General features: G+C 39.6%; 1 protein-coding gene across 2 annotated transcripts in view; it reads right to left on the minus strand.

The window, feature by feature from the left end:
• tsnare1 (T-SNARE Domain Containing 1) overlaps window positions 1-23,162 on the minus strand; it is a 320,279-nt gene that overhangs the window by 96,817 nt on the left and 200,300 nt on the right. For both annotated transcript variants that reach the window (XM_033639648.2, XM_033639647.2), the window contains 2 exons: window positions 21,390-21,462; window positions 3,137-3,219 (listed from right to left, as the gene is read on the minus strand). In XM_033639648.2, coding sequence (XP_033495539.1) covers window positions 3,137-3,219; window positions 21,390-21,462 — 156 coding nt within the window. The remainder of the gene's footprint in view (window positions 1-3,136; window positions 3,220-21,389; window positions 21,463-23,162) is intronic.

Below are 23,162 nucleotides of genomic sequence, written 5' to 3' on the forward strand. Positions count from 1 at the left end.
AAAAAAAAAAAAAAAAGATTTAGGCTCATCGCCATCACGTGAACATGACCTGGAGCTCCTTTTCTCAATAAAAAGAAGACAGAAGTTAACTCAAAATATAGCTGGCATGAGTGCCACAAATGTGGAAAAACAGCGCATGGTCCGCTAGCACAATGCTAACATATAATGGAAATCTTCATAGACGCGCTAACAGAAATTAGCATAGGCGCTGCAACGGCATTACAATGACAAACAATACAGTGCAAGTGAGCAACTCTACATAACATAAGCAAATAAACTCAGAACAATAGATTTGTACTTACAGACATGTGTTTCCTGTGCTCTAATAAACTTCAACTTTGTTGAGCACTAGGCTACTGCAAGTCTGCATATTCTTCTTCTAACACCACTCAACACTGAAAAGGTAAAACGACTTCAACTCAACTCGTGCGCCACCTAGTGGTGTGGTGGAGCCACTGCATCAAGAGAGACGGCACATTAATTTTTAATATATATATATATATATATATATATATATATATACACATATATATATATACACACACACTTTGGGTTTTACTCACTTCCAGGAAAGGCAGAGCTAGACATGACCAAAGCTGTGTATAAACTTTGAATCGAATCGCAATAATTGTAAAATCGCAATTATTCAGAATCGCAATATAAATCGAATCGGGACCCACGAATCGTGATAGAATCGAATTGGGACAAAAGCATATCGTCCTAGCCCTAGTGTGTTGGCTGTTGACTTTGTTGATGCCATGTCAATCTTAGCCTGTTACATGCAGTGTCTGTTTTTAAATACACTCCTGTTTTCACTGGAAATGTATAGTTTGCATATAGTCACTTTCAAAATAGATACACTACATCAGTCCAACACTACAAACTGATGTTTTTTTCTTTAACAACAAATGCACGTGGTTACGTTTTGCAAACACACACACGTTTGGATTTAGGAGAAAAGAACAGTGTTTGGCTTTACAATCTTATGGGAAGTGACCACCGGCATGGGTGAAAGTTGGTGGTTGTTTGCCCCATTTACCACTACTCCCACCCGCCTGGCTGTGTTTCCCCCCGATGCTGACGGTTGCTGTAACGGTGACCAGCCAGGTATCACGCCAACATGAAAGGACGTCTTTTTCATCTGTGTCTGACGCTGAAAGTCACTAACCAAGCGGCGGTCTTTGACGACTTCAGACTGGGTTGATATTTAACGGTTGTGAGTGAGACCATGTTGTTAAATAACAGGTTAAAGCAGTTTCATAAGTGTCAGTCACTCATTCAGTTGAAGTGGAAGCTCCAAAAGTACTTTAACTGTCAGCTGAAGAGTGAGAGATGCAACCAGTTGAAGTTGCAGTTAAAGAGTTAGAGATGTCAGCAAGTGAATTGTCAGTTGATGTGTAACTGCTAAAAGCAGCCGAAATGACGGCTTAAGGTAGAAGCACTGGAGACAGTTCAAATGTGAGCATTGTGAGCAACTGAAGTGTCAGTTTGTATGGAAGCTCTGACAGCAGGTAAAATGACTTGAACATACAATATTTCACACACTGTAGCTTTAATAAAGTGTTGGAGCAGTTTTATGAATTTAATGGACTGCAGCTATTCACAGATAAATTTTAATGATGTTCTATATATGTCCTTTATAACTGGTATAGAGATTGTAGCATCTGCACAGAAAAGAGTGGTCAGGTTTGATGTCAACATGGGACTGTGAAGAATCCGGACTCATCATGCTGTCTGTCTGTCTGTCTGTCTGTCTGTCTGACTGACTGACTGACTGACTTTGTGTCTGTCTGTCTGTCTGTCTGTCTGTCTGACTGTCTGACTGACTGACTTTGTGTCTGTCTGTCTGTCTGTCTGACTGACTTTCTGTCTGTCTGTCTCCTCCTTTGTTGTTTCTTTTCCTTTCAGCTGCTCTGCCTCTGCAAAGACAGCGGCTGTCTGGATTGGCGGAGAGCTAAATTGCTCAGTGTGAGCTCGGTCACGCCTCGGCTCTCCTTGAGATAATGAAATAACAATTAATGGGAAAGCTGTTGCCATTCGCTCATTTGTTCGCTCACTAGTAGAGCAGCAGCATGGGGGGACAGACAGAAACCACTGCAGTCCTGAAAGACTCTGGAAACTGCCCAGCAATCGTTTTCATATTGAATAGCTGCTGATATGATGTTGAAAATCTGTGCATATAGAAAATGTTTAAACCGTGACTCACTGGCCAAAATGTATTCAAATAAAATATAAGTATTTTATCAGATTCCCCAGAACTGTTTAAAAATGACTGTCTACTTTTTATTGCCACTTAATTCAATAGACAGATAGCACTGATATTCTTAATGTTAAAATCACAACAATATATTATCTATGGTTGTCAAAAGGTGTTGCAGGTAGAGAGTGAAGATGCAGCTCTGAAGCTACGTTACCCATGTAAAAAAGGTAGATCCTTTATTAACCCAGTGTCACTTAAGTCAATACATTATTTACTATAGCCAGGGGCCTACACAGCACAGAGCCACTCTGAGCTCTGGCCTACTGAGATAGTCCCTGACAGAATGGCAGAAGACACATACTGTATATTTCCTTGAAAAGAAAGAGACCCTTGGGCATCTCATAAAATGTCTCTCCAATATGTGCTGCGAAGTGGAAATTCAAGCCACCCCAAAAACCACACAGAGCAAAAAAACACATTTTCTATTTAATTTCTGGCTGCAGTTGTTGCCCATTAATACATTTTCCTCTCTAAGTCAATACACTTGTAGGAAGAAATTGCTAATTCATAACCATTATCTCAGTAGAAGTGAGAATTGCTCACGGAATTGGAATTACATATGTGGTTTTGTGTTTTCATAAGACTCCAGGCAAGTATTTTATGTTTTTTTTTGTCTCTACATACAATTAATTTAACTGAAGGCAAAAGCTAGCAAAGTATGACATGAAATTACATCATCTCTGTTATTATGCTAGTGGGGGATGTGATAAAGCTGTGTAATCTAGTTAGCAAAGTCCCTGTTTGCATGGCTGATCAAGCTAAGCTTCTTGTGACTGCATTACAATGCAAAAGCTCAGTCAAGTACACAAAATTAAAACAGATCAAAGTGAATGCAAAAGCGTGGAGCGCACTGCAATACGGAGCGGTTCACTCTACCTGGTATTGGTTGGCCTTCGCGAGCTCCTGATTGGCTGATTCCACGTTGGATGATGTAGTCTGGATGTAATCTTCGATGCTGTCTGAGGACACAAAGAGCATATTGATTGTGAATGGGTCACTTTGATTCCAACAAGGTACAACGATGTTGTCAGGTGGCACCACAGCATGTTGCCACAGCATTTGATTCCTGTGTAACCTGCATATTGTTATATTACACACTACAAAAAGGTACAGATGTATTTGTTCATTTAATTATTTTTGATAAAATAACACAAAAATCTACTTTAATTTAATTAGTATAAAAAATCCAATTCCACAAAACATGGTCTTTTTTATGTTGGTTCAGTGTCTTGGGTTAAGATTTGACTGAATTATTGCAGTTTAGAATAAAAGCTTTGTTTACTTTGCTTAAAAAATCCACATTCACCTTTAGGGGGGGTTTCCAGTGCTAGAATATTTTAAGTGTATTAAAAATGGCAGAATTGTAGCAGCAGAGGCGAAGATCTCTTGCACAAACCTACATTTTCCATAATACAGCTCGATTTTGACTTTCATAAGACACATCTTGCCCAAGCAGCAACCTTTGAGACTGAAAAATGAAGCCAACGCAAAGCACCAAAAACTGCAGTTCCTCAAATGACCACTTGAGGCTGGCTCCAGAAGCCAGTCAATCGCCTTAGATCTCCATGTTAAAATGCCCAAATTTACAGCAGAAATAAACATATTAACAGCCTGGTACAAAATAACGGTTTCAGTCTACATAGCCAATTTCCCTTTCAGTGACAAATGCACAGGGGATGAATTTTTATGTAACTCTCCTGTTTTAATTTTATTTAGGCTTGAAGTTACACTTAATTAAGGGCGTGACCACTTTGAATGACATGCTGTCTGGGAGGCATCTCCAAAGGCTCTGAGTCAGATCCATCCCTTGCTCCTCCACAGCTCCACGCTCTTGTCCAAATATGGTAATCTTTGGCCTCAAAAAAACAAGATGGCAATGACCCAATTGTTGAACTTGAGACTTAAAAATGGGACTCCAATAACCAATGACTGAAGTGACGATGGCTACGTCCATTCTTTTTATACAGTCTATGGTACTGACTGTATTGCTAATTGTGACATGAAGGCCTCTAGTTTCCCGGCGCGGCGCAGGATGGCACAGGGTGGTGAACCCTGTGCAGAGCTAGTTTTGAGCAGCGCAACCCGAGGCGCACTCAGTTTGGTAGTTTGGCAGACCAAGGTGAGATGAGAGAGAGATGAGATAGAACTTTATTAATCCCGAAGGAAATTCAGGGAGTCCGCTACGTATACATTCACTCACACAAACATTCATACAGACACAATACAAAAAAACAAGCACCATAAATAAATAAATAAGTAATGAAAACATATCTGTATAAAGATTTGTAAAGTGCAGGTAGAGATGGGTGTGGCGGTGCAGCAGGGGGAGGTGTCAACAGATCCAGCTTGGCACAGTGACAGTTTCGTGCCAAAAGGCTTCGCCAAAGGTGCGCTAAAAGCTCGCCAGCTGAAACCAGGTCTACTGTCAGTGCAGGCGGAGCACAGCCAGTGTAAGTGTAAGTTTGGCTGACCAGCAGACAGTGCGCACACGTCACTAAAACCTCACAGGCAGGTTTCCAGAATGTCAGGCACATTAATAATGCAATAAATACCCAAAAAAAACACTATTCAATGCAACTATCTGCAATCAGCACATAAATGTATCTCTATATCAACTGTCCTGTCACATCTGATGTCAGATCAAAGGGGATTGGCACACGTAATGGAAACCCAACCTGATTTGATTAACACAGCTGCAAACTAATGAGTTCACATCCCTCTCAGCCAACCACAAACAGCCACAGCATCAGATAGGGAGTATATATTCAGCATCTGTCATCTTAGAAAAGTCAAAAGAAAAGAAACAGTGAGACTGCGAGAGAGAAAGAGAGAGCGCGCGCGCACGAGAGAAACGCAACATTGATTTACAATTGTGGTGATCTCCTCCCAGGCTACCTTTGCATCATCAGCCCGTGGAGGTCTGCTCGCAGTTCCATATATTCGGACACTGCGAGCTTGGACCTCCCGGACCAAAACATCAGTTTCCTCCTGGGAGAAGTTTGGCCGTCTGACGCTGCTGTTCTCTTCTCCCATGGCGAATTAAGTAAACTCTCATTACGCCTTCGCGCGGCGCATTTAAGGGCGAGGAGAGGGGCTCATTTGATTGGTGTGATGTGAATCGGCTGTGTAAAGCCCACTCCACGCCTTCTATTCTCCCTCTTTCCGACTTGCACAGGTTGGAGGGACAGAGGTGGGAAAGAGGAGTAGCTGCACCAGCGCGAACGGTGTGCCAAACTTGCAAAATCCGCCTGGCCACACCCAGTTGGCGAAGCGCAGGTGCGCTGCGCCTCCGCCTCGCCCGGTCTGAGAAACTAGAGGCCGAAATCTCAATTGAAAACAAACAGTAAGTGAGTTTCCATCTACCTGTTTTTATGTACATTCTCAATTTGGCCAAAATGCTTAACTTGATGCTTGAAAACAGTAGCCCACAAACCTATAGGTGATGTCACCATGCCTATGTCCATTAATTCATACAGTCGGTGCTTCTGCCAAATAACCACCCACATCTTTCAAACTTCATGCCCTGGGGTTGTAACACAGATTTTCTGTTAAAAAAAAGTGTAGCCTCCAAGCCAACATAACTGTTGTTATCATTTCTTGACAAACTATCCACGCAGCACTTCTGTGCAGCGTCTCTGGCTACAGTGCAGGTTGCCAGATATTATGGGTGAGCATGCATGGTATAAGTCTTTGTCCAGGCACAACTGTTTGAAGAAACTGTTCTAACATGAACTCCCAATTTGTCATTTTTACATATCTGTTCAAGTTAAAAAATGGATACAGTGTGTTAATCAGTAAGCATTACCAGTGTTGGTAGGCATATTGTTGAACTCTGGAGGCCAGGTTAACTGTTTTCCTGTTTTCAAGCTTTATGCTGAGCGAAGCATAACTCGTCCTGACCTTAGCTCTGTACTTAACACACAAACGTCTCAGTGATATCAACCATCTCATTTTTAAACTTGGGGGAAAAAGTTTTAAGCAATGGCAAGTCATGTTGATATCTGATTACTCTTCATAGTTTGCTGAATGGTGACAAGTGTATTGGGTATGGTCTATTCTCAGTAAATGGTCTCTTGACTTCAATCTTAAAACCAAAATTGAGCTTGCATGATATGGCCTGGCCTCGATTAGCCAGAATTTTGGTAATATCTGTATAAACTTAGAGCCAGTATACATTTAATGCATGTTTAAATGGAAATGTTATAGAATTTATAGCATTGATTTAATATGATTTTGCAGCATGTCTATTTTGGTGCAAATCTATTACAGTACCAAGTAAAACAGGGTGGCTGCAAAAGTTTGACAACTAAATTATCTGATTATCTGATCTTACAATTTGTTTGAGCAGTCAGAAAATAATACAAAGCTCATGTTCTGGTGTTTGTATAGTATTCCTTTGTGGGAGGGTTCGTTATCCACTGTTAGGGTCCAACAGACAGAGGGATACTGTATGCTGTAAAGCCCTCTGAGGGAAATTGTGGTTTGTGATATTGAGCTTTATAAATAAAGTTGAATTGAATTGGATTAAAGGACATTAAGAGACTGTCACCATTTATAAGCCCTTCCTCTCCACATTCCAGTGATAGCACTTGATGTTTGCAACCAATTAAGTGAAAAGGGACATCAGCAAAAATACCAGATGTATTAGCTTCACACCTGAACATACTTTTAGCTAAAAGGGATAGTGCACCCAAAAATGAAAACTCAGCCATTATCTACTCACCCTCATGCTGATGGAGGCTCAGGTGAAGTTTTAGAGTCCTCACAACACTTGCGGAGATCCAAGGGGAGAGGGGTTAGCAACACAACTCCACCTAATGGAGGCTTACGGCGCCCCAGATTCAAACGTCCAAAAACACATAACTGAAACCACAAAATATCTCCATACTGCTCGCTTGCGCAAGACCGTGAGACATGGGCACCACGTTCATGTGTGTTCACGTGCTTTCGCTGGTCTTGCACGCAAGCGCGCACATGTGAACGTGGTGCACAGAGAAGCAGTTAGAGCTGCAGGCTACAATAAGGCTCGTCCATAGTGATCCAAGTGTCCTGAAGCCCCGACATAAAAAGTTGTTTGGAAAGCTACAGGCTACAATGAGGCTAAAAACAGAGTTCAAATGATGTTTTTCCAAACAACTTTTTATGTTGGGGCTTCAGGACACTTGGATCACTACGAACGAGCAGTATGGAGAAATTTTGTGGTTTCAATTATGTGTTTTTGGATGTTTTAATCTGGGGCGCCGTCAGCCATTAGGTGGAGTTATGTTGCTACCCTCTCTCCCCTGGGATCTCCGCAAGGGATGTGAGGACTCTAAAACTTTACCTGAGCCTCCATCGGCATATGGGTGAGTAGATAATGGTTGAATTTTTATTTTTGGGTGCACTATCCCTTTAACATTTAGTATACTTGTAAGTACTTGTGAAGATGCAATTTTAAGGATTACAAGGTGAAGCATTCCCAATTTTGACAAAAAAATGGATGACATTAATTCCCATCATTTTTCAAATTATGTGGAAGCAATGTGAGAAAAGCAGACTGCATAACTACTCTGTCATGGTACACAAGAAAAAGAACATGAAATGTACACTTCGCTAATCTTTGTGTGTCCCAACTTGCTTATTCATCTCGGACCGACTTTTGTTCATATAGTTACTCTGCACACAGTCTTGACAGCACATTACGTGACAGTCCACCAACCCTGGATGTTATCAAGCACCACTGGTCTAATAGTTAACACTGTTAAAACAGCAGGGCCAGTTTTAAAGGCTATCAATACACAGAAGTTAATGGGAAGAAACAGAACATGTTTAATGAACTGGTCCAAAATATTTGCAATCACCACATAATTACCCACATATATTTGCAACTGGCTGATAACAGTGAGAGTGCTATTGATTGTTTTGTTGATGTGAGAGTGAAAAGGCATCAGCCAGTTCAGAGACGAGGATACAGACTACAGCCTGACTCTTGACATCATATGTACTCATCATCAAATACCAATGCTTTGTCAGGCCCCTCACTGGGTGTTTCTCAAAGTCAAGGATCCTCCCCTAATGTTGTTGTACAATTTTAAACAAATGTATCAGCATAGGGAGAATATATTTCTGGATCATATTTAAGAGTAAGTGGAGTAATGAAGTAAAGACAACAGCAAAAAAGTTCTAAATTATCATTAACAGTATTTACACAGACTCACACACTGAATCAATCTGTCATTTCAAAGTGGTCCATATTTTATGTGTGTGTCACCACATAATCCGCTACAATAATGTGAATAGCGGATCTGATCTGATGAGCTGCGCTGCTCTGAAACAGCTGACCGTGCCAATTGTACATGGTACTGCCAGGTAATCCTCTGAAATAAGTTCACCTCAAATCAAATGACTGATGCTTTGACCTGCAGGATATTCTAATGTGTCTACTCTGGCCATTCTCACCGTGATTCCCCCAAAAAATACACGTATTGAAACAGACAGAATGAGAGCAATTATCATGTCATTATCATGTGAATAGTGGGGGGAGGAGGGAAATGGACACTTAACACTCTATCTCTGCTGAAAATGATTCATTTAGAAACTTTTATGTTTTATCTAAATCACATTTTAAAAAAGTCTCATTATTTGGCACATTGGAAAGAGTAAAGTATGAGGTTCCTGTCAATATTTTTTTCACGCTTGTATGATAAAAACTCGTGGAGACATTAATCCAAATAAAGGACATATTTATCTAAATCCTGTCGAGCTCCACTGGTGCAGGTTTCATTGAAGAGGCCCTGCCTTTACTTCCAGCGAATCATGTGCAAAGCATTGTGGGGATTTTATAGCCGTGGAATATCCACATGCACATCGTTTGAATTTCTCTGAAAGAGGGACTCAGTCCTTCGTGGAATTTGGAAGGATCCTTGACATTGGAACAGTCCTTCGGCGGGGTCTGATGACGTAGTGTGCTTCAAATTCGGCCGTTTGAGGATCCTTCCTTGACTTCCTCGACACCCAGTGTGTGATATCAGTGCCAAAGACACCCTTTAGCGTCTTTGTGAGGTGCACTGGGCTTCTATCTAACATCAATGGTAACCCATCCACGGCAATACTTGGGAGCTGAGAGCAACTGATGTAGTACTTAAAGCAATAAAAGTCCACATAAGGTGGTGGGGGAGGGGAGGTGGATGGGTCAGATAAAATGAGACACTCACCCAGGGAACCAGAGTTCATTTCAGAGTGAAACCCAAAGTCAAGGATGTTTTAATATAAGGTTACATAATTTATAAACAGTTGTTGCGCACCAATGTAATTACTTCACATTAAACAATTATTACGTAATAACCTCACTTATTTTGACCCCAAATTATCTTTTTTTTTTTTTAAACCTAACCAAGTTGTTTTGTTGCCTAAACCTAATTGCAACTATTTCACAACATTAACAATGTGTTATAATGTGTCTTAGCTATGCCTCACATAGGGACGCAAAAGAGTGCCCTGTGCATTGCTATGAGATGCCAAGAGGCTCGAAAGGGCATCAGTATTTGATGTCCTGGGAATGAATACAGGTTTGAAATTCATGGTCCTCAAAAGATTACTGCGAATGTGATGATGCCCTGATTTTGTATCACGATCATCAAGAAAAAAGTTGTAATTCTGCATATAAATATCTAAATCTATCACACAGATTTCCATGAAACTTACTGAGAACAGTCATGCTCTCAAGAGGATGAACCCATTTACATTATGAGCCTTACAGGCCAAAGTGATAATTCCGTGACAATGATTTCTCATTAGTGTATTTATGGATCTGATTTTGATTCATGGAAGCTCAAAAGGGAAGAAACCCTTCAAGATCCCATGAGATTTCCAGTGCCACTGTCTGGACTAATTTATCCAAACATTACAAATACCAACACACCCAACAAACACGATTCTGTAGCCCATTATAATATCCAATAGAAACAAGTCCCCAGCAGGTCCAATCCCAATATATTTTAATCACCCTGTAAAACAAAAAGACAGCACTCTTTTGATGTATACAAATAAATACATTTTAACTCCTCTTTTGTTTAATATGCCTGAGTTTGTGTCTAACTGCAGAACCAACCTTGCTGATTGCGTATCTTGACTCACAGGCTTTAATATAGTGTGTCCTTAGCCAGCATGAATAGGCCATAAAAGCACTAATCCTTCCTTCTTGAGCCTATTCATTTCTTTGTATTACCTGCTGCTTTTGCTACAAACGCCTCCACGGCACAATCACATATTATTCATATCCGCCACTACACCAAGAAAGCCTTCCAAAAAGGCCAAAGGCAATTTCAGTGCATCTCTTTTTAATGGGGAGAGGTCCATTATTGCATGGCTCTGTAATGATCAGATTGGACTTCTGCTGTGGTATAATGTCGTGAACCCTGCAGTCTTCCACAGAGTGCTCTTCTATCTCTCCGTTCACCCATTTGGGTGGGAGCACGCTGTGTTCCTCCACCTTCCATGTCCAAAATACCATATCAATAGTCTTTCACATGCAAATGACAAAATGGCTGAAAAACTCAGTGCAGTTCATGCATGTCTTATTATGATGAGCAATCATGGCATGTAGCAGAATTCACAAATAGAGGAAAAGACCAAGTGTGATGGCAACAAGTGTTAAAGGTATTCTATATCTCATTGAGGAACTGACACGAAATATGTTGACGTGTACAGCATTACCCTTTTTCAACTTTTTATTTAATTTAAGATTTCAAACTCCTTTTGTAAGTGGTAATAGTTCCCTGAACCGTTGATTCAGTGCTTCGTTGGTTTATGCTACATTCAAAAGGTTTAGTTTGTTAGCTCAACCTGAGAGCTCAATGTCGTGCAACCTTGGAAAACACATGCATATAGACATGACAAAAGCAAATTACGAAACCACCTTCATCAACCTGACAAGACACGGCATTAGAAAAACACAGGGCAAAGGGTTGTTTTGCAACTTATTTTCTGTATCTGATTCTGTTTTCTGTATTTGGTTGTGCTTTCAGTTTTTGCAGCATTCTTCTACATCTGGTTGTGTTTTCTGAATTTGGATTGTCTTTTCTTGTTTTACAACAATGTTTTTCTAAATGCAACATGTGTTTTTGTTGAGTTGATAAAACTCTTTTCCTCACTTACTTATGTCTATTTGTTTCTATTTGTTTTCTTAAGTTGCAGTGTGTTGAGTTGTCAGGGTAACCATAGTATTTGCTATTATATATTTATTTCAGAGGAAATTAATATGGCTTATTCAAGTGAGGTGGGTAATGTAAAAAATGTAGAATTTTATTTTTGAAATCTCAAGGTTTGATATCAAACAAAACCTTCACACAAATACTCTAAATTCTAACAATACTGTCTCGGACCTTTACAAAGCCTACCTCAATGTCAGAGAGAACCAGGCATTTATTTATATAGGTTTATATTTCTTTCTAGTTTTCCATGTTTCATAAGCATATTTCATCCTATTTTAGTTACAAACTTAGTTTTTCTGATCTGCTCTAATTTTGATTTGCTGTTCATTAGGGGTTTTTTTTATATTTGCTTTTCACTTACATATAGATTGGTTTGTTTTTGGATGCTGTTAAATGAATCAAAGCTGTTCAATAAGTATCCTCCCTTGAAATGTAAAGCAAGTGTGGAGCTTTGGTAGCTTACCAGATATTTAAAAAAAAAAAACAGCAAATTGAAAACTATTTGGATTAATTAGTGAAGTAAAATTCACTCAACTCTTTTGTTGCACTGGTGGAATTAGTGCTTTCTACTAGTGGCTTGGGTGAAACGGACATTTATGGACCTGTAGAAGTTACACACTATAGCTTTAAGCAGTATAACAAACATAAGTTAAATATTAAAATTAGATTTCTTATTATAGGCCTACTTTGACTATATGAACTTTTTTTTTCCTAGTTTTAAAGCTATAGTGCGTAACTTCTACATGTCCGTAAATGTCCGTTTCACCCAAGCCACTACTAGAGGAGATGACACAATGCTGATTAAGCCGATCGGCTCCTCTAACATCTCGCAGTATTTTTCAATATATATCATTTTTAGTGTGTGTGTCGACTGGCGACATTCCCGCGCTGGCGCACAGGAAATGCTTCCTCACAACAAGAAGGGAGGGGGAGGAAGAGCGGAGAGTGTCATAGCAAGGATTTGTATTGGCATCGCTTTTCCTTGGTGGAGAGCCCTGAAGGAAGAAATTGGGCTGAGGGCAGACACGGATGTTGCCTTGCTGCTGTTGGATAAGTAAGTGACTTGGTTTATAATTATATTATGAGTAGTATGTGCTGCTGTTACATGTACTGGACCTAGTACTTTATTATTTTCTTGGAAATGGTGCTATGAACATAATGTAATTTTAGCAGCCTAGTGTTCACCACGTTGTGTAGCATTGTGTACACGGTGTGAAGCGAGTGTTACTCTGTGTACACGTTGTGTGGCAACTGGTGAGTGTTACTCTGTGTACACGTTGTGTGGCAACTGGTGAGTGTTACTCTGTGTACAGTGTGTGGCGACTGGCGAGTGTTACTCTGTGTACATGGTGTGTGGCGAGTGTTACTCTGTGTACATGGAAGTGCCGCCGGCTTATTAGTTGTAATAACGCATTATCTGCTGGGAGGCGACAGAAGTTACGCACTATAGCTTTAATTAAACATAGCATAAAGTTCTGTCTCTTGAGTCCAACTTTTGTCAGTGCATTTTTTTTGCACATTTTACACTGAGCGCAATGGAATGTTTTGACATCTTTGAATTTTTTTTTCAAAAGTACCTAGTGGAGTTTTTGACCTTTAGTAGGGCTTTTGAGCTCTGTCTTGTGCATGAGACATGCATGCATGCAGGTAATACAATCCACAGTCCTGCAATTGGTGTCACACTGTTCAGGTTGCGGTAATGCAGCAAGAGGCACAACAATGCAATAACAAAGGCAGAAAGGACTGCAAACAAAAAAACACAGATTTAAGCAATGCAGGTTTGGTAAATGTTTTATGAGGACAGAATTCATCACATTTGTCAGATCTCAAGGATTTGAACAATAGATTTTGATGACTAACACTGAACGTAAACAAACATTTTTTGATTTAGTATAAATATTATTTAACCATCATTTCTATGACAGTTTTAGTAGAAATATGTGTTGTGATGGAAATAACATGCTGTAGGTGCAAAAATGAAAACAGGTGATGTGGATGATTCTCAGCACTATGTATTTCGAAAAAAAAAAAAAAAAAGATGTGAACTCCAAACATAAATTTACCGTGGATCATAAAGGTAGAAGTCCCTGTGTGCTGCTCTCTGTGGGTAACACTTTCAAGTAGGTTGCAATTCTCAGTTATCAGCCATCTAACAGCAGTTCTTCTCTTAACGGCTGATGAAAAACACCTGCTGTAGTGTGACATCATTGATTAGGGCACGGCTAGAGGCATCACATACTTGAAAGCTCGAGAGCAGTATAGCAACAGCTTTTTGTGAGGGACTTGGCTTGTACTTGCTCAGGTTTTAGTTTGCAATTAAAGACTCTGTGGAGTCTATTGCTTTATATTTCAGGCTTTCATTCCACACATACAAAAAATGACAAATACCACTCTTCACTCTGTTAGAGCATTGGCCTTAGGACTCTCTTACTGGGATGCACAATAAAAGCCTGAAATAGTTCAGTAAGTGTGAAAACTTCTAATGGTCTTGGATTAATCTTTTGTTGTGATCTAATTATTTACTGTGTGTTAGCATTGTGGCTCTATAATGTCCAGGGACACTTAAATAATAACAGTTAAAGAAACACTCAAACAAAATAAAAAGCACTTTGGGAAAGAAAAAAAAAACACCACTCCTCCATTATGTGCATCATTCGTGGCTCTAAATGTTAGCCATAATAATTAAGAATAGTGCATTTGAGAAAAATAAAAAGAAGGAAAAGAATACAGGTATTCTATTCTTGTCGAATTGTGGGGAGCCAGTCTGACTCAGCCTGACTCTAAAGGGTATGTAAAGGGCATCTACATTAGCCTGATTGAAGGCAGCAGACAAAAGGACACTCTACAACAAAAAGGCAGCAATTAGCAAAAGTTATTGCGTCTCATTCCTTCCAAAAAAAAACCCCCTCATCTCTCTCACACACACACTCACACACAGTCTTCACAACTAACAGCTTTGCTCTTTGCTATTGTCTCCCTGTTTAATGTTTTGTGCCCTAAGTTTTGCCGTTATTGCTTTTGATTGTCAATACAAAGGTCCTCACAGGTCAGCAAAACAATCATTTTTTTATATTTAAAATCCATAATATTGTAATTGAGCCTTTTGTGTTTAACATAGGTCATGGAAAAACATCTTGTAAAAGCCAGCATGATAATTAGCATTAGCATAGCGATTGTTAGTTATTACACGTTAACACGGGTGCTTTGCTATAACTCTACAACTCCAGTGTTCTACTGGTGGCTTGTTGCGAGGCATGATTTGGTATTTTTCGTCAATATCCGATATGCTGATATATAACAACTTTTTTGGTCATAACCAATACCGATATATCCACTTTTTTTCCCCACTTATTTTATTGATCATCCAGTCTCTGCTGTAGAGGAACTGACATCATATTATGCATGTATACTCTTATGATGGCCCACCAGCAGATGGAGATATGTAATAGAATGCTTTTCAATGTACGTAATATTCATTCATTGGGCAAAGTAAGATAAACATGTTGGCTGATTCTAATAGTTCATTTAAAGCAAATATCAGCCGATACCGATGACGTGCCGATGTTATCATGCATCCTTATTACCAACCCTTTCTCATTCCCACGTTGTCAAATACAGGATGCTTTGTTTCACCCCCTTGGCATCTGATAGCGTTGCACAGGACACCCTTTAGCATCTCTACGTGACGCTCAGTGGAAACTCATTGTAACACATGGTTAGTGAAAAGCGGTTAGGTTTGGGCAACAAAAGCACTTGGTTAGGTTTAACAAAAAAAGATAATGTTTTGGTTTAAAATATGTATGAATGTTATGTAATGTGACAGAAATACTTCACATTTTAAGTATGTGAGTGTTGCCAGCGCACAACAATTAATTAAAGGGCCAGTGTGTAATATTTGGCATGGTTTATTGTTAATCTGAATCTGAATCTGAATATTCTACCCATTAATATGTTTATACAAGTGTATAATCGCTATAAAATAAAATTTGTTTGGTTTTCGTAGCCTTATAATTATGCTTTTATATATATATATATTTATATAGCAAGGGCCTTGCTTTAGAGAGGTCACCATCTTGCGCTGCCATGCATGTACGGCAGGCCGAGCGGACAATCCAGCCAGCCAGAGAACACGTTTCGCGTGTATAAATAAACCAACGAAGACAGCGGAAGCAGTAGCACTGAATCCCATTCTGTGCATTCAGCCTCTCTTCTCGCCCGCTCAGCATCAAACACATGGAGTTCCTCATCTGTATGCTCCGGCTCAAACAGGTATGGCTCTGGGTCTGTGTCCGCTACAAGAAACTCTTCAAAATCGCGTTCAAAGTCGTCCATTGCAGCTACTATAGTCCGGAGATATTGCTAGGCTAAATAAGCAGCTGAGTTTTGTTTACAGGCTACGCTGTCAGTCAGTGTGCGGGCTGGAGATTGGTTGAGCACAGAGGGGAGGGGGTGTCTGCTAGGTATGGTAAACGAGTATGTGTGTATGAAGTGTGTCTGTTACGCCAGAAGAGTCAGAGTTTGGGACGGAGTCTTTTACCCCCTGGAGTGTTACCGGAGTTTCTGGAGTGCTCAAATAAACTGGCCTTTTTCCCCGAACGTTCCTCTGGTCTCCTGCTCGTGAGGGATTCATTACAATATCGTAACATGGTTTAGATTTCTAAATAAATATTCACCTCGTCGCTAGATAGACCTACTCCAGAAAAACTCATGCACAAGGCTTTTTGTCCCTGCGAGGCCACCGTCATTTACCCAACGGGAGGGGTGAGCGAGTGAGCCCTGCAATCTAGAATTTGACCACTGATGTCACTGTTTTCAACCCATTTTACACACTGGCCCTTTAATTACGTACTCTTGTGTACCCAAACTGTGGTGTCCTTGCTGAATTTATGGTTTTGTTTCACCCATCCACCTCCTCTCCCTCCCGCCCTATGAAGACATCCTTGCTCTTTAAACTATGGCCATTGCTCTCAGTATCAAGTACTGCTGCAGATGGCTTTATATTTTAGTTATATTGAGTTAGTTTCCTTGCTTATAAACAAATCACAAGTATTGATCCAGATAGTTCATATAGTAGTTAGTTGAATGCCAAGTGCTTCTCACCCTCAGGGGTGTCTTTGGCGTCAATATCACATGGCGAGGAGCATGACAAAGCATTGGTATTTGAAGACCTGGGAATAAGAACAGGCCAGTTATTACAAGGCATGTTAAAAGGTCAGAGTTGACACATAGAACTGTTTAAAAGGCCATAGAGTGACCAAGCTCTGAGACCAAAAAGTGCAGAATTACAGAGAATGTGTACAAAATGATGCAGAAATATTTAAAGAAGCCCAGTACAATATTCAGAGCACATCTATGATTCAGGGGTTGTCTGCATAGCACTCAACACAGAGGTCGTTGAGCCAGCAGCTCACAGCAAATGGTGCTAAAAATGCGTACAGTGCTGACAGAGCTAATGGTGTTAACCGGGGAAGGAATCAAAGAGGCACTACACTTCTGTCCAGGTATCAGCTGTAACCACTGTATGAGTGCAGTGCAGAGTGGCAGCAGTAAGCAAGTTTGTGGAATACCGTATACCACAGATTCGAACAGAGGAGCTTGGATGACAACACACACAGAGGGAGCCTGACTTCATCTCTGATCAGGATACTATTACTCCACTTTATCTATGAAAATGCAAATAGCTCTTGTATAGGAGCAGCCATAGGAAAAAGTGACATGTAAAGTTTCATTTTACTCAATGTAAATTGCTGACATTATCATGCAATATGGAAGCAATGTTTTGTCCACATTTAAAGTTTACAGTTTTGGGGGTTCTATCAGGAGCTGAAACATTTAAGAAAAAATTAAAAGATAGGTTTGGTGATGATGTTTCTTTTAGTCACTGAATACCAAGAAAAGACTAAAAGCAACAATGAAAGGTGTCTATATCTCAATCTTTTGTCACATAGAGCTCAACTGTTGTATAAAAACTACAAAAAGAAAAAAAACTACTAAGATCAACATTTTTGTTTCTGTGTCAGCTATACATCCACCATGCCACTATTTAACAAAATACACATCTTCATACAGCATTATAAAGAAAACTGTAAACCAAAACAACTGCTACACACATACAGTCTATCCTAATAAAGAGCTTTTTTCTCATCTCTCAGGCTTTCGCCCAGTAACTAGCTGAACTTAATTTTTTATATGCGAACAGCCAACTCAGTCTTTCAGCATCAACCAAATTTACAAAATCAATATCTGTTTATAAAGTATATAACAGTTCCCAGGCAATAACAAAAAAAAGAAAGGAAACTCATTTTGTACAGTTCTAGTCAATATTTATGACACCCTTTGATTTTTTTTGACCTGTACAGTATCTTCAGAAATAAATGGAAATGTACCAACTTTGTATCACCAGAATATTTTAATATGATGTCTAGTTATTTAACAAACAAAAAAAATCATTCAACATTATCCTGCCCCATGTTAAACTGTAAGTGGGGTGTTCTTGCCCTTATAAGCTTAATTTTGTTGCCTATAAACAGATTACTGGTGTATTGCCCAAAAGCTCTGTTTGGGTTTCATCTGTCCGCACAACATTTGCCAAGAAATATTGAGGTTTGTCTAGTAAGGTTTTGACAAAGATCATTCATATCTTTTTATGTCTTTCATTCAGCAGTGGGGTCCTTATTGGCCTCCACTCATGAAGCTCCTCTTGGTTTAGTGTGTGACACATGGTATCGATCCATAGTTCATCAACATCAACCTTCAACCACTTCTCCCATTGACTGTACTTGTCCCCCCCATGTCCCTGGAAGTTCTATGAGGACCAAACTTCCTAACAATGTTACACACTGTTGAAACAGCAATACCAAGGTGTTTGGAGAGGGCCTTGTACCCTTAAGAATTCATGTCTTTGGTGATAGTAGCACTTGCGATGCTGTTAGAAAGCTCTCATCTTCACCATTGTGAGAACAAGGGACAGAAAATAAAGTGGCCTTTTTAAGCATTAAAGCCATCATTCATTTGCTAATCAAATCATGTATGCATTTTTTTAATTGTGTAAGCTGTTTCAATACACATCTACATTTCGAGAAATATTGTACTGTGATGTACTTTTAGCAGGGGTGGCAATAACATTGACCAGGTGAACAACACATTGATCAAATCTGATTTTCTTCTTCCAGACACACTGTCCAGTTTCAATACTGAACACTGCCCTCTGGTAAAATACCAGATCTCTGCTATGCACATAAAGATCTTTGTTTTGTTTTAGATAAATTACATACAACATGATTCTCAGTACTATGTCCATATATAATCAGCTCATTGCTCTTTATACTGAGCAAACACAGATTCTCTTAACAAACATATGTCGAGCTTTTGTTACAGATAGCCAGTGGTTTGTTTATCGAATACAAATATCTTACTTGTCAGCCTGCTTTCTTCTGTATGAAGGAACTAATCCATAACTGAGATATACACATCCCTTGTGCCCCAGAAAATATCTTAAGGCACTCTTTGCACTGATCCGCACATTGAAGTGTTTCTAAGGCCCTAAACCCCAGCGAAGTATTCAAGCACAGGACACACACAAGCTTGAAAAGTTGATAGTATGCCTGAAAGATTATATCCCTTAGGTTTGTGCTTCTACCAGTGATTTCTCCCAAAGTTCTACCTGCTAAGTCAGCAAGAGCCTTTTATGAAATTTATGTGTTGGTCAAAAATGAAGCTTCGATATTTATATGAATCTGCATAGTTCTGCTTTTATGAGCCAACTTTAAATTGGTTCCTGCTATAGGTAGAAGAAGAATTTTAGTTTTCTGGTTGAAGTAAAATCAGTGATTTTTTTTCCAAACAAATACATGTTAGAAAAAACTTGAAAGACCAGGAACTATGTGGTACTGAATGGTGGAATTAGACTGTTAAACTGTTTATTACTGTTTTCTTTTAAATTAAAGTATTTCTGATTTCTGATTTTTTAGGCGGGCCTAAAAGACTGCTCGATGATGCACTGGAGCAACCTATAACATAACCCCATTCCCATCAGTGTCATTTTGTTTGTCTGCTATTTGTGAATGTTGAGTTTGCTATTTTATATATTATTTATAGGCTATATTATAAAGATTATAAAGTCTATGATCACATATCAGGCTATAACAAAACTATTACTGGCTGTTTAACAGCCAAAGTACATGGGGCACATAGTGCTGAGCGGTATACCGGTTGATCAAGTAGCCTATACCGATTGTAATTTCCCATAAGATATGATTTTTTTCATATACCGCCATACCAACGTAAAGCTGAAACAATTGCTGCAACTCCATCACTTACAAAATTACATTGTAGTGTTCCCCAATAAGAGCAAAACAGTCAGGATATACTGTGTCGAGTCTATTGAGAGGGGAACCCTTTGAACTGTCTACTCTTCTTATCAAGGGTTAATTTTATAACACAACAATTAATAACCACAACTAATTATCCAACAGGGTAAAACACTGTGGCACACAACCTGTGATACAAACAATTTGCAACACTAATCATTTTTACATTTACAAAATTTCACAGCCGAATAAGTACATGAATTTGTGAATCCTGGGGTAGTGAAGGAATTGCCCGCCTTACTCTGATTCATCCTGCCTCTCATTGACTTACGCTGACATTCTACCCTAACCCTATCCAATCCCACTGCGCTTGCCTAAACCTAACCAATCCAATCATGAAAGGCAACAAGGACTAGCCAATCATAGGGAGCGTAGGGTGGGTCATTCCTTGTTATCCTAGGATTCACAAATTTGCACAAGGTACAGCTTACTAACTAGCCAGTTAGCATTACAGTCTGTCAACAGCTGAGAGTGGCTCTGTCACTACAGTATATTTAAGTTCAGAGAAAAGAGATGGAGGATGGTAAAAAAAGGCCGCATAGACCGGAGGTGCACCAGAAGAACTCAAGAAAAGAGCTTTTGGGTTTTAAAAAATCTGACTTGCGTGCATCTACACTTCAAAGACAAGTGTGGAACTGACCAATAACTTCAGCCTACAGGTGCACTTTTCTGCCATCTCCATGAGTTATGGTTTGTAGAAAAAAAACGTGTCATTAACTACAGTTTGCAGGCTGTGCTAGTGAAATTAAATTCAAGATGGCCTGAAGCAGGTGAGTATAATGCAGTGATAATGCAGTTGGTTACGCAGGGTTTGGAAGCGTAGGCTATATTAACTGGTACTGAATGAATTAACTGGATCATTTTCACTACAAGTGCGCTGCTCCTATTTAACTGCTCCTTACTTTTTCCTCTGAATTATTTTCAGGAAATATTAAGTATGAATCTAAATTTAGCATGCAAGTTGCTCTTTAAGGTTAGCAGGTTAAATTAGCCCCCCAGTTATTTATTTGGCTAAGTAAGCCAAAAAACAAAATGTAAATGAACTGACTCTCCCTCAGCCGCTGCTGAAAGTGTTGTGCAGAATGTCCACAATATTTTTCAGGTATGTCTCTCTGCGTGGCCATTTGACTTTAGTGAGCATCAACCAATTCTCTAGTGAATGTTCATGATGGAGCCAGACATAGCTGATGGCAGATTTGTGACCCAGCAGCAAAGCCTCTATATCTGCCCTATATCTGTGTGCTACGTTTAGTTGTTTTGGCCAAGTTTAAATCACTGCAGGGTGTGGAGAGCCGTTTACAGATATCAGGGTGTCTAAATGGATTTTCTCTAACAGTTCACTGTTTGTTTAAACCCAGAGCACTTTGCTTCTCATCAAAGAATCTTAACAGCGTGGCAGGGAGGTGGAGGTTACAAAGTTTGTTTTGCCCAGCAGAATTTTCAAGCTTGTGTTATTAATCAAGCACATCAAATTAAAACATGACCACAAAGGTTACCTTCGCTAATTGAGTCAGGGACAACAGTGTAAGCAACATTCAGCACATACTAACCACACACACAATATCTTACCTATGGCGTCACCTTGTTCATGGACCATACTGGCCAGATCCCTCATGATTTGACTGACATCCAGCATGTCTCTCTGTGGAGGAAACACATACGGATGTTACATAACTATTCAACTGGGTATCTGTCTGACATCAGTCACTGACACTGATTGGCTAAGAACACATTATAGATATAGGAAACCCCTAATTATGACTTATTAATCAACCCAATCACCATAAAAGTATTGGTAGTGTAAGCTTTTGCAACATTTGCATGTTATCATGTAGTGGAAACATTGACCTTTACGTTTAAACCATGCGTGGTTAATGTGTGGTTAGGTTTAGGCACAAAAACACTTGGTTATGGTAAGTTAAGATCATGTTTAAGCTTAAAATACCTGGTTTAGGGGGCACTAAAACAAAACATGGAAACACAGCAATGACTCCCTAAATCACAAACACTTTTGTTGCTCTTTGATCACAGTGGTATAACAGTGGTCTGCAGTGGCTTGGCAGGTGTCTCACCTGTAGGTGCCACACCATCCACCACCCTCTCCATCTCCTAATGACAAAGTCAGCTCAAATACTACATCACTTTAGAAACATTAATATAATATGTATAAAACATTCAAATGTTACGTGTCTATGATTTGCTAAAATCTCCAATGCCAACATTTTCTTCTGGTGACAGGACTGTACTAATTATGTCAATGGTCTTGCCATTGGCTCTTAGAAATGCCATCAATGTTTTTTTATTGCTACCATTTTTTTTTTGCCTGAATTTATTACTTTTTGAAAAGAAAAAAAAAAGGCTTTTGCCTTTATTGGACAGGACAGGTTTAATGTGAGGTGGGGAGAGAAAGGGGGTGACATGCAGCAAGGCACTGCGAGCTGGAATCAAACCTGCAGCCGCTGTGGCAAGGACATTGTCTTTGTATATGGGATGCCCACTCTACCCATTGGGCTACTGGGTGCCCCTTGAATTTATTACTCTTAGCTCTTGGGTTTTAAGTGTTTTGTCATGTGTCCAAACATGGAATATGGCTCTTTTCTAGGTGTTGCCTTGTTGAGTCTATTCCACGTGTGACAGATTAGGCTAATTAGCCACTTAAAAGAGTACTCCACCGATTTAGCATTGCACCCCAATGACATTGTTGGAATCACAATGGACAATTTAAAAAAAACAACAAAAACATGTCACTGTCAATACCCACAATGCAAGTAGGAGTGAATAAGCCCAAATTTCCCCCAAGGTGGCCTGAACTACAAGGTGCAGGTGGACTGCTGGGATAGCTACACGAAAAGCAATTGTTTTTTACTGAGACATCACTGCATTTCCTGCCGGGATTGTGCCACCAAAAGCGAGTATTTTTCCTGACCATAACCAATTTTTTTTAACCTACACCTAACCACATACTAGCCATAGTGTTCTTGACACATACAGGACTGTAAAGTGTCATGATAACATAATAAATATTAGCATACAAATGTAATGTAGCCATGGTTTGCAGAAACTTACAATGCCAACATTTCTTTTGGTGAGTGGGTTGGAACAAATCTTTTGAGTTGACTTCTTTGTGATGTAGAATACCACTATTACCAGTTAAGACTGTATGTTACCCAGATTTTTTGTGTTTGTCAGCGACTTTGTAATTATAACGGCAAAAATGCTTCAAATGCTGAATGTCTTGTTTGGTGACCACAAGTTTGCTTCAGTTGGTCAAGTGTGAAGCAATTGGGATGAGAATCAGAACCTTAAAGTATAAGGCCATGGACCTTTGCCAGAAATGGTTAG

This window comes from Epinephelus lanceolatus, chromosome 10 (genome assembly GCF_041903045.1).
Source record: "Epinephelus lanceolatus isolate andai-2023 chromosome 10, ASM4190304v1, whole genome shotgun sequence".
Taxonomy (NCBI): Eukaryota; Metazoa; Chordata; class Actinopteri; order Perciformes; family Serranidae; genus Epinephelus; species Epinephelus lanceolatus.